The sequence below is a fragment of the Saccoglossus kowalevskii genome, chromosome 6, assembly GCF_978046115.1.
Source record: "Saccoglossus kowalevskii chromosome 6, keSacKowa6.1, whole genome shotgun sequence".
Taxonomy (NCBI): Eukaryota; Metazoa; Hemichordata; class Enteropneusta; family Harrimaniidae; genus Saccoglossus; species Saccoglossus kowalevskii.
Window position 1 is genome coordinate 18,580,710 of NC_140646.1, and position 13,206 is coordinate 18,593,915.

A 13,206-nucleotide genomic window follows, 5' to 3' on the forward strand; every position below is an offset into this window, starting at 1 on the left:
ATACTAGCGTGCTCATTCAGGGTTGAAACATTGTAGATAAAACCTAGTGGGAACCAGTTATTATCTATAATATGTGTTACACTTCATGAAATTCAGAGGCAGCGCCGCGGCACGAAATTTTGCAGGGCGGGGGGGGGGGAGATCTGCTCACCGACCTTGAGCCGAGTGCGCGACCTTACTAGAGAGTCCTGGGCATGCCCCTCCTTTAAAAATTTGCCGCCGCCACTGAAATCGCTGTCCAAGTTAACTTATTAATGGGTTAAATATCACCAAAATGAACATGAATCAAACCTGTTGACGTCCCCAGATGTGAGCAATGGATCTTCACTATGAGGCGCGCGCGCTTTTGCGACAACGCATTTCAGTGACGTGAAAATGACGTAAATGGGTAAAAGCAAAGAAATTCCAAAATATAGTAATTCACTGTACATATTTTGCACCGACAGATCAGAAAAATATCGACGCGGCGAGCAGAATCGCTTACACCCATTTGTCGCTAGAGGGCGCGGTCTATAGAATGGTGTAGATAATCCTCGTACATGTTCTTGGACGTTGTACATGCGTGGCATCATATTATATTATTCTATTTTCTAAAGTGCGAGACGGTTTCTTAGACGATTGTATTTTCGTTGTATATGGATATATTTTTTATTTTTTCAAATTAAAACATATGGCAATTATAAGGCGTGTTTTACGTGTAATTCCTTGTCCACATCGAAATACAATACAAGCCTTTAGGGATATCAATATCTTTTTCGAGGTATTTTCCATGGGTAATCATCGCATGCATGACGTCATTCAACTGCCGTTACAGTGTAATAATGATTTGTGTTTATTTGATCAGTACACCTATTGATGAACGTAATTTATAATTTTCAGTTCGCCATAATGTACCCACACATTGTCAACACAAAATTTGTTTTCAACAAAGATTTAGGTTCAACTTAATACTACCGGTATAATCATAATTGTGTAATATAATGTGCAATTTTTCTAGCAGAAGTTTGTAAATGAAAAGATTTTTCAAAGAGTTTTTTTTTTATTTTTTTAATTTCATTTTGGTATTTTGACTTCTGGTTCCTAATCCTCCCCTATTTGAACAATTGTATGAATTCATTGAAACATTTTGATAATGTAAATCTAGTGTATGGTTTGGTGTACATAGCACATTGTCGCACTTTATTCAGCTATATTTTCTAATACCATCTTAAACTTGTTTCAACTTTGAAAAACGATCTAAATGTACAGTAACGTAGATGAAAGCGTTGACTGACCCAGTCGTGGCAATTTTATATTTTGTTTTTCTTAAATCGTAGTCCGACGAGAATTCCCGTCAACGCGGACTCAGATTCTACAAACTCGTTCTAAAGGAATTATCATATGAAACAATGTAAATGTGATTATTAAAACCAATAGGCTGTCACGAAATAGGTGATGATTCCAGTCTGTTTACCAGTCATGTCATGAACGAAGTAGGGTTCCAGTCATTGGAGCATTTGTTATGACTCGCTTTCTGTACATCGGTACAGAACGTCACTGTCAAATTATATTGAGTTAACCAGATGATTTGTTTTTACAGTTGGTAGAAAAACGATATCACAAGTTTAAATTATGTGGCAAGCGCTACGGATACAGATTACACTCTACAACTCTAAATTTGATGAACAGATTAGCGCCGCCACCGGATTTGTTTGAAGTTTTTTTAAGTGGCCATAGAGGGCGAGCATTCTGAATTTGTCACTTTGCTAAATGCAGATTAACACAAAGCACTTTTTTTATCCGGCTTTGGTTGCACAGCGGTACACAGTCAAATTGAAAAATTCGTATTTATTCTACGGCATAACAAAAAATATTACTACGGCAGTTATGTGCGAACCTTGTTTGTACGCAACACCTATTATATTTTATCTAAAAATTAATTTATCTATTAAATTAATAACTCTGATATCAATTACAGTGAAACATACATATTTTTGATAACTATTTTATTTCTGTGACCTTCAATATATAATACTAACATTTCAGTTATGTATATATAATCGTTGCTAAAATCCGAAGCTAAAATACAACGATCGAATAATAAACACTTATAGTAGGTCTATGATCAATCTGGTTAAAATCTGGTATTTTTTTGAGTATTTATTTTCACTTTATTTGTTGTTATTTTTTAGTAATATATTTGTTTTACTGGATACTTCTTATGTTGTTCTATTTCATTATCACCACCCTGTGGGCTTTCACTATTACCAACTCTTTCAAAAATTACGAATAAATAAAACAAATAATTTTTAAATTAATTTAATTACTCTCAGCGCAATTAAAGCATTCCATTAATCTTTAATAATATTTATACATTTCATAATTCAAAGTGAAACGAGGGATTTATATTGACCGATCGAATAAGCACTGGTATGATTCAACTGCCATGGGAATTTATGATTTTTATAAAGATAAGGGGAAAGCCTTTGTTGTATTGAGCGTATATGAACAAGAAATTAAATATTTTATATTAGATTTTTTTTATTTTTAAATGAGAAAAAATTTAAGAAGCCTAAAATAGAATCTTAATTTCAATCAGATCAAAAACTAATCGTCGATCCGGCGGAATAATGGTCAAAGTCGTTAGCGCCATCATTTATCATTTTGTAAGTTCGGTTGTTTTTTCTATCAAAGCAAAACGATGTTCCCAACATGCATTTCGACAAACATGGTCGACGGTGAGGAGCAGTGGCGCTAAAATTGAAAAAGAAACAGTGATTTCTGAACAAAATCGCAATGTTCCGGAATAATTGAAAGCTGCTTTCAGTATTTGATAGTTCTTAGTCGTGCCTCTGATCCTGAACCTGCACTAGTGGCTTCGTTGACTGTGATTGACGCTGCCGATTCGTCGATTACCCTCAGTTTGATTGATGATTGAACTGAAGCGAAGTGTGATATGAGTAGTCCTACAGGAATCAGTGAGCGTGCTGCAAAAGTGAAGAAACAGTTGAAAACATGGGAGGCTGGATTTCAAGTGGAACACGGAAGAAAACCAAAGAAAGATGATATAGAAAATGCTTCGCAGGCAATAAAAGGTATTTAGGAATTGACCATTTAAAACTAGTCTATATTTTTAAAATCTGCTGATCAACAATTTTGGAAAACGCAAATTACAAACTAAAAGGGGGAATTATAAAAACACACATTTTTGATTTCTGAAAGTAAGACATTTCATAGTTACATCATTCGGACAAATAGCATTTTTTTCTATGCTATCCATCCATAATGCATAGCATAGGCAAAGTTCCACTTAAAATGTTCAGTCTTCAAAATATGCAATTATTTGGATGCAAGATTTTTAAGCTAAAATCTCTGGAATTTAAAGCGGCAGTGTCGTCACCTGCGCACGCTTGGGAATTGAGCCCCAAGCGACGATAACAACACGCGTTAAGAACACAAAGGCTTATGGGTAGACACTTGTTTGTAAACAATGACACACTATGGCCACCTGACGCAATGCGTAGGTGATGACCCCCCCCCCCTTAAGTCTATCAATAGATAGACAGAGCAAAAAAGCAACACTAGTGAAAACTGGGTGCAGTGCCTCTGACAAACCTGTAACCATGGAAATACCAGTAGCCCATTCAAGAGTGTCTTAGCACTGACGAATCAATGTTGTGACATTGTGACTGATGCATGCTGGGTGACAACATTTGATTGAGGTAATTATAATGACGGCACAAAGTGTATGATTAAAAAACAAAAAAATATTTAAAAATGGGACATTTTCATGGTTATAGGGTCTCTGAGACTTCAACGTTTTAAAACCCAGCACAAACACTGATACACTGTAGGTGTTTTCCTCTACTGCACTGTACCCCCTAACTCATCCTACATTTTACACTTCATTAGATGCATACCAGGAATATTCAAGACTCAAAAAACATGGTACAGCGAAAGAGACAACAGAGACTTGTGATGTCTGGGGTGCACATCTCAACAAGTCCGCACTCTGTCCTAAAAATGCCAATCAAGAAGACAATGTCACCTATTCTATCCACCATTTCACTGACAAACTCAAGCAGAATTCCAAATATTCAAAGGTAGAAGAAACTCCTTTTTTTTTTTTTGGCACTGTACTTATATTTCACTGATCTTGCTTTGATATGATGTAGCAATTGTTCGTTATATTGATACATCAAGACTCCTTGATGCGATGCAGATGTTTTTTGGTCACTCTTTGAAATTCATAAAGTATTATTTTGCACAGTAAGATTGGTAAAAGCTATGTGCCAGGTAAACACTTTAGTGAATTTTGCAAAAACTCTAATACATGCAGTTAAAAATGGGTGCAACATTTTGATATATTGTGAACAGTATAAATATAGAGAGCTATACAACTACTTTACCACGTATTGATATGAAAAAAATCTATTTTTGTTTTTGGCCTCATCAGACTTGAACTTTTCGAGGCAAAATTTGATAAAAATGCCTTAGTATATTGGAATAGTATTGGGGAAATCTGTATTTCATGAAGAACACTAAGGAAAACTCTTTGGACATTGAGGTAATTATACCTTCAATGCTTCAATGAAGTTCAAGTCCATCTTTTGTACTTTGTGCAGTGTGTCATAACTCAACACTCGGCCACAAATGTCAGGTGATATACAGACAGGTGTATGCTTCTATTATTCATAAGTGTAGTTGTGTATTTGTGTTTTGTATAGAGCAGCATTCCTTATACCAAAGATTTGTTAGATGAGTGGGTGCGATGAAGATCAGAAGTGAATAGAGTTGTCACACAAATTACGATACAATCTCAAAATCACAAGAAAAATCGACATTTCCAGAAATCTTAATGCTAATTAATAAGTCTGTGAGAAAAATAGATTGTGTTCAGCCTAGATTTTTTTTTGTTAGTGTCCTCGCAAATTAACAAAGCATGTAAAAAAAGCATTTGGTATTTTTGAATGTGTCTCATACTGGTTAGAAATACGTTTGATTTACGTACAATAAATGGGATTGCTTTCAAACATTCGCAAATTGCAAGAGTTTGCTTCTTGTGAGATCTTCATCACATATTTCCATACATGTCTATGAAAGTGACGTCGCCTTATATTAGAAATCTTTGACTATATACATTGATCTTAAATCTTTAAAGTTGCTAAGTTATTATTCATTCATTACAATTTTTAATATTCTAAGCATATTTATTTGTTAGACTTTACCAACTTCGCTGAAGAACAGAAACAGACAAAGGAAATCCAGTGGTGTTCAACCTAATAAAGATGCTGAGATTGTCAAAGAGAAAAGCGACAATACTTTTGAGACTCCACCATCAGCTCATTTTGGAAATCTGTCAAAAATTAAAATTACAAGTACTCCTGCTGGAAAAAGCTTTCCATGTAGCACTGGGGTAGTCATGAAAACATATAACCACAGAAAGACCACAGTAGCTAGCGGGTGGCTGGAACGATGCCAGCCAGCTGAGTCCGAGCCCAAAACACATGTTGAGGAGATAGAAAAACCATTTGTTGATGAATCGTGTGATGCACGGCATGAACAAGAGCTGGAAGAGTGGGAGTCAGATCTAATCACACAGGACACTATTGGGGATGCCAAGAAGTCAGTATCAAGGTTAGATTTTACTGGTAACTTAACACCTAGAGATAAAATTGGTGGAAGCGTTTCAAAAGCGAAATCATTACCAAGTAAGATTGTTGAAGTGTGTGCTAGTCCCGGGAATGTCAAAACATCACAAAGTAACGCAGAAAATACTGGAGCTAGCTCCAGAGTTGTGCAGACCCCTCCAGACAGTACGAATAAAGTTGGTGATAGCTTTGGTGTTGTGCCGACCCCTCAGAACAGTAAGAATAAAGTTGGTGATAGCTCCAGGATTGTGCAGACACCTCAGAGAAGTAGAAATAAAGTCAGTAAAAGCCCTGGGATAAAAAAAGCAGTAAAGAAAAAAAGATTATCTGAGAATGAAGACAGTGGAGACGATTCCAGGCCAAGTCATCCAAGAAAGCGACAAAAAGTTGAGAAATCTGATGAGTATGATTTTATGGAAGTGGATGATGACAAAAGTACTGGAAAAACTGAGAATATAAAAGACACTAAGTCTAGTGTTGAGATTGCAGGAAAAGCAAAGTCTGGATGCAGTAGCAAGTGAGTAATCCCTAGCATTGATATGTACATTTATTCCATGTCTGTTTCATATGATACAGCCATTTTTTTTTCACAAAATTGTGACATCATCTTTAAAGATGCCAAAGCATGGCTCATTTGATGACTTTTTAAATGACTGTTTGGAATACAGTAAATATTAAAACGGGGAGTCGTCACCTGCGCATGCGTCAGAAGGCCATAGCGTGTCATTGTTTACAAACAAGCGTCTACCCATGAGCCTTTGCATTTTTAGCGTGTGTTATTATCGTTTGGGACTCAGTTCTCGCATGTGCACGGGTTACACCTTCCTGCTTTAATGTTTCGGCTATATATTGATAATTTTAGACATTCACTAAAGTGTGTTTATAGTGTTAAAATCACATATACAAACTTCACCATTTCTAATTCTCCCAACCTCAATTTGGCAGTGCACGGGATTCATTTCCCCTATGTACCAGTCCCCAACAATAAAATGTATAAAAAACACTTGATTATAGAATTACTCCCAAAGTTCCAAATCTGCAAAATGAGTTTGAGATCCTTTTTTTAAAAATGATGTAAACTAATGAAATACCATAAAACACTTCCTGGCAGTTTGAGCCAAATTTTATATAATGGAAAACTATTATCGCACTGGAAATTCTCTATTAAAATTAAATGTATAATTTTTGAAATGTTTCAACAATATTGAGATTCATATTAATAATATACATCTTTTTTATCCAATGTCACTGAGCCAATTTCTGGGGTATGAAGAAATAATTTAACCATAAAAAAGTCAGTGACTTTCTCGTAAAATTTGGAATGGCATGAAATCAAAACATTTCTGCTGATGACTTTTTTTTCCTCTTGTCCTCAGATCAGTGGGTAAAGCAAGTCTCAAAGGTGCAAATGAAAATTTTGTCAGACTAAACATGAAGCGGAAAAGATACCAGCGAAAGGGAGCTGTCATGACAGGGGGGAAATATAAACGACAGCAGTGGAAAGAGAGAATGAAGAACGGAGGAGATGGTGGTACGTGCTTCAAATGTGGTCAGAGTGGTCATTGGGCCAGGAATTGTAATGGATTTAAAAGTAAGTGCATTTCATCTCACACAGAAAATAGATTTGTAAAATAAGCTGGATGGAGTGAATTATAAATATTTATAATGTTTTTATTTAGATTTATTACATTCTCAGCCTAAATTGATCTGTCTTATCTCAAAACGAAATAATTAAGTATTATTAATATTATATAATGAAAGACAAATGTAAATACCTGTCTGTTACTTTGAAAATGAAATGAGCTCAAGTTTTCAGTCACTAACTTCAACACTGAGTTTCATTTCCTATAGAGAGCTATAGAGAGACATTTACATTTTTCCTTCAATCAAGGCTCAGGTATCAATAATTATTTGTTTGAAAGAATACGCAATTCAACTTTTCACGCAATATTGCAGCAAAATGTCGTTTATTAAGTCTTGCATGTCATTGTGGTATTGTATGTCCACCATGTTTTTTGCAGCTGTTTTTATTTAGAATTCTGAAAGCAAAGATCTGCTAAACAGAAAATAGAAGTAACATATGTAATCGGTTAAATTTGGATACTGCATAACACTGGTTTATTTTTTAATTAGAGGCGGTCATCAATTAGGAAATAATTCCTCTTAACACTATTGAACATTAATGTTGCCAATCTGTCTTTTAATTGCTATCTGAACTCAAGAACATATGTCTTTCTAGTGTTAGACAAATGAATCAATGTATAAGCCACAATACTCGTATTCCGGCGTATGTTCCTCACTTTTTTTCTGATTAAACTAGAAAAAAAGATTGACTGGGGTGATGACGATATGAAAGAAGGTGAACAAGAGAACGGTGAGCAAGAAGTACATGAAGATGCAAGCCCATTTCCCACACTAGAAGAGGCTGCAAAAATGGCACAAGGGATACAAACCAAACCACAAATCAAAGAAAAGAAATGTGACAACCCTGATGTTGTGGTTAATAATGATGATGATTTTTCCATGGATTTTATTCCTCCTGTTTATGAGCATGCTAAGCCACCACCTCCTATGCAACCATACTTCCAACCAACAACAGATGGCAACCCTATAGGTAAGACACATTCCGATTAAAATCTGATGTAATGTAAGGTGTGAATTTAATTTAATTTAATTTTTACTATATAGTTTTATTATTTTGTAAATGGTTTTCATTATTATTACGTACATCTTTTTTTTTGTATTGTGGGCTTTAGCAATTACCAAAAAAAATTCCAGCAAATAAATACTAAATTAAAATAAAATGCAGTAAATAAAGGAAAATGTTTAATAACAATAAATAATTATACATATATTTAAAAAATAAATAAAATAAGCCCAAACTAGAATATTATTTGAATCAAGTTGAGGTAAAACAATAATTGTCATTTATGATTTTGTTTTCCCAAGTAAAACATTTTACATGCTAAGATTAGGAAATTTACTCTTTATTATGTTCTATTAAAATATCTTATCAAGTATGAGGGACTTCTCAAGTTTGCCAAAAAATGAAAGGCATTTCATTACATACATGGATTGTACACCTTCCTCACCTGTACATGAAAGTAAAATATTTTTGATGAACTGAAAATGCACAAAAAAAAACATTAATTGTACAACTACAGAAATTACAGAAAAACAGTATTCCCCCCCCCCCCTCCTCCCATTTGATTGGGGGGGGGGGGGGGCTTCAACAATTTGAAAACACCACTAAGGCTTGTTTGTAGAACATGGCACCTTCCTGAATCCTAAAAAACGTAATTGTATTATGTGTTTAATTGTTTGTTTAATTGCAGACACTCCTAAAGAGGTCTATGAAGCATTAAGTAACATGGGATATAGTTCATTTAGAACTGGACAAGAGGCAGCTGTTATGAGGATATTATCTGGTAAGTTCAATTCAAAGAAAACTATTAAGGTAGCAGAATAGTTTTTTGGGCACTTTTCTCATTTTTTTGTGAAAATCACAAGCATAGCTCCATAAGGCATGCCACATACATTAGTGTATTTACTTTATTGAAAAAATAATATCTTGTACAAGTAAACTGATTTTTTTCTTGTGTGCAAACAAATACCCAAGTTTTTGTTTATCCAGTGTACACTCCACCAGTACTTCTCATTAATATTCATGCCTAACAAACATAACTGAACTGAGGCTAAGCTATTTACAAACAACTGATAAGATATCTGTTTGTAGTTTACACACAGCTGATAAGATATGTGCACTGCTTCGTTTCGAGAGAAGGAAGCTGTACAGCAAAGACAAAAAATAACTTTTGAAACACAACACATTTTGAATAAACAAAAAGGTACATGAGTATATCACTCCAACGTATTGCCAGATTCTGCCGTAAATTCGCTTGGGCCGTTTAACGGTAGTTTGGGTTTTTTTAATTTTTTTAAATATTTTGGGAAGTCTAGAGGAATTTACGTTCTAAATGGTTATTTTAAATCTGCAACAATCAATCTGCGTGAAATGATACACCATTGTGCGGGAACTCGGTTGTAGATTTTTAGCTCCGCTGTCGACTTTGTCGAGCGGAGCTTATCATATGAGTGATTGTCCGTCGTCCATGTCAATGTTTTACTTTTTCGACTTCTTCTTGAAAACTACAAGCCTGAATGCTTTGATACTCGGTGTATATGTACCTTGGGTAGATCTCTCTTAGGTTTGTTCATTTCATGTTGATATCTTCAATTCTCTAATTTTGGTGAATATTTTTGTCATTTTTGGTAAAAAGTGATATTTTCGACTTCTTGTTAAAAACCGCAAGTCCAATTGCTTTGATACTAGATCATGGGAAAAGGCCTTGTTCATGTGGACGGCACAATTGTTACGATCTCCTCAGCGTATATTTACACTCTAAGGAGCAAGCAAAGACGCTCCTTTCCAAAATAATAATTTAATTAACAATGCCAATAAAAATAAAATAATCCCACATGTACATTGAATTATAAAAATGGCAATACGTTTACAATCGTACATTTCATTTGGTCATCTACAATGTTCGTCGGTATCATTCACAAATACTTGAAGGGCGTCTGTGATTTCTTCACCTTCAAATTCTGGGTCACTGTCTTCGTCCAAAAAATCAAATTCCTCATTTAGCTTCCCCAGCTAACACCTCTTGAAGTTTGCTGTTCAGTGACTCCACCATTAGCGGCTTGGTATTCACAGCAGTTTTTCGTTTCCTTAACGGCGGCACTTACAAAGGCCCGGTAAAGGATGTTTCCCAAGAAGGCCGACGACGCATTCATTACGGAAGTGGAAAATATAAACAGACCAGAAAAGTTCGACCGAAGTGGCCAGTTCGCGGCAACAAAAAGACACCTCGTAGCCTCCTCATAGCCATAACAACCAACCAAATGGGGTTGTTTAGTGTCTGTCAATATTTTAGAACACTGCATTTTCATTGGTCGAATTACGTAGAAAGAGTTGTCAATTGAAACAAATATTACAGTCTGTTGACAGTGATTGGTCACTCTTATCATGAGCGGAAAAGAAAAAAGCTGTTATCCGCAATGTACTTGCTGTTGGGATGCCACACTACGGTAGCTTCCCACGCCGAGATCGCCAGAATCCGCAGTCGCTGTGACTTTTCGTGGAAAGAAAGTGGCAAGTTTAAAACGTGATGCAGCGCGGTTATTGGCGAACATAATGAATTTGAATTTAGCTGCTACCAAAATCAGACCAAACGAAGTCCGTCGTACCTGCAAAAAGAGTGTATATAAATGTGCTGTAAGACGTACACTTGGGTGAGGTGGGGCGGCGTACTCTTCGAAATCGCTTTAGGCTTATCCAGGTAAAATGAAAACTAAACTAGCACAAACACTACAAAAGGTCCCTCCCGAAAATAACAAAAACGGACTCGCCGGCTAGCAGATTTACAATATTTTCGCGTTGAAAATTGACTACATTTCCCCAAATCCACACTTAAAAAGAACTTACCCGACAGCCGCCATTTAATTTTCTACCGTATTCTACACAAGTTTGCTCGCGGGAGTCTGATAAATAGTGTCGAAAGGTGTTCTTCTGTCTCTAGAAGACTTTGAAACTCGTGAAATACTCGAGAAAATAAGTTTGAAAATAAAACGGCCCAAACATAAATACACTATATTGACAAACACTTCAACTGCCTAGTTTAGTATTTGTGTTGTTTGCTACCTGCAAACAGAACTGCCTACTTTGCATAATCCTAGCTGTAATGAATGACGTAACCGTTCGTTATCAGCACAGACCGTCTCAAAACTCCATAATGTGAAAGAAAACGGTCAAAAAATACTGTTTTTTTACAGATATAAATGTTGATTCATGATTTTTCTTGAAAACAACCTTCAAAGTAATTTATTTACTATTTTGCTGGTAAAATGGGAGTTAACGTCGATTGAAGTTTAAAATCATAAAAGTGCCGATTTCTCGGTGTTTGGTTTCTGGCAATTACCATTGACCTAATTTTAAATGGCGTTTCAGTGAGTAGCGCTACGATGTCGCCGTTTAGCTTTTCGTACTCTCGAATATGTTGGCTTCGTATCCGTATTTACATTTTTGCGAAATTCTATCGCGTATTTTCACAAACCTCGCGCAAACCACCGATATACACTAACTTCAACACCAAAAAACGTGCTTGAAATTTTTGATTTTCAGAGAGGAAAAAAAAAACTTAATGTAAAAAATAGAAATACGGATTTAAACTTCATGACCCTTGCTTCAAAACAGTGTAAAGTTTTTGACCGCATGCATGACCGTAGAGCTGACATTTTAAAATGTATTCACGTTAGTTAATTATCAGCCGCGCCGATTTTCAGAATCACGTGACGCTAAAACAAACACAATGTTCACAAAATATTAATAACAGAAAAGTACAGGTCAAGGGCTTCATATGAAAATTGGTGCTTACAAGTCTTAGTAGGGGATTTGGATTATAACACGATCTAAATCCAACGTTAAGCCTATAAACGTTCCATTGTTTTTAGTGCCAAACCCCTTTGTTAAGTACAACAACAAATATTTCGTTGGTGTTTGTGAGCTCTTGTGTGATTGGTCAATGCATGGACAGCTCTTCCACTTCCGTGTTTTACTCCCTATCAATTTGGGCCATGTTTAACCATAGACAGTATAGTAGTATAGTAACACCAATGTCAAACGCCGTATGCCCAACGTAAGCTGGGCTGGAATATTATGATGAGCAAGTAAACAATGACGTCATATTTACTTCGATGCGATGTCACTACTTTCGTATCGAACTACAAGTATCTTTCCGGAATACGCATCTTCCGAACACACAATAGCTATCAAATGTTCTCGTGAACGTGGTTCACTAGTAAAAAAAAATTTGACTTTTAATATATATGTTCCTGTTTAATTAAATAAAATTAAAAGTTAGTTTCAGACGGCAGTAATGTTTCCGTACATGTTATATTCAGTCTGTACCCCGTTTTCGACAAAATATTTGAATATTTTTGTTTTCATGGTGCATGAATCTTATTATGTTATTGTTTACCGACTATGCTCGTTTTTTATTTTTCTCTGCCACGCATTTTTTTTTCAAACAGACTTTGAATCCGTATGTTCTCTCGTCTGTCACCATCTTGACTACACGTCCAGTCTTTCAGCCTGAATGCACGTCTACCTACGTTATACCCTGTTTTTATTAATAATTTCAACAAAATAACTCGAATACTTGTGAATAAATGAGGCACGATTGTCTTTATTATTTTATTTTCACTATTTTCGGTTTTTTGCTAGCGTTTCAAAGGGTTTCTTTTACGTGTCGATCACGAAAACGCAAATCTTCGCTATTTTCGATGTTGATGTCCGTGCTCTGAATCACACACACATACAGTTGTTAACATGAATTGCTGTGTCTACTGCGTTTGGATCTTCTTCACTATCATTTCCACCGCCATCAAAATCCGAAAAAAAACAAAACATCGAACAAATCATCTACACACGGGAACTCGTGATCAGCAACGGCCATTTAGAATACCCATGGAATACCGTAGGCGACTCTCATCAACGAAATTACGCAATTCGCGA

General features: G+C 35.6%; 1 protein-coding gene across 1 annotated transcript in view; it reads left to right on the forward strand.

Annotated features, from left to right (window-relative positions):
* The first annotated feature begins 2,674 nt into the window (after nucleotides 1-2,674).
* LOC100367178 (ATP-dependent DNA helicase Q4-like) overlaps nucleotides 2,675-13,206 on the forward strand; it is a 30,733-nt gene continuing 20,201 nt past the window's right edge. The window contains exons 1-6 of the mRNA XM_085500141.1: nucleotides 2,675-3,074; nucleotides 3,892-4,082; nucleotides 5,201-6,147; nucleotides 7,007-7,221; nucleotides 7,951-8,244; nucleotides 8,966-9,058. Of these exons, the coding sequence (XP_085356267.1) occupies nucleotides 2,936-3,074; nucleotides 3,892-4,082; nucleotides 5,201-6,147; nucleotides 7,007-7,221; nucleotides 7,951-8,244; nucleotides 8,966-9,058 (1,879 nt within the window). The 5' untranslated portion in view covers nucleotides 2,675-2,935. The remainder of the gene's footprint in view (nucleotides 3,075-3,891; nucleotides 4,083-5,200; nucleotides 6,148-7,006; nucleotides 7,222-7,950; nucleotides 8,245-8,965; nucleotides 9,059-13,206) is intronic.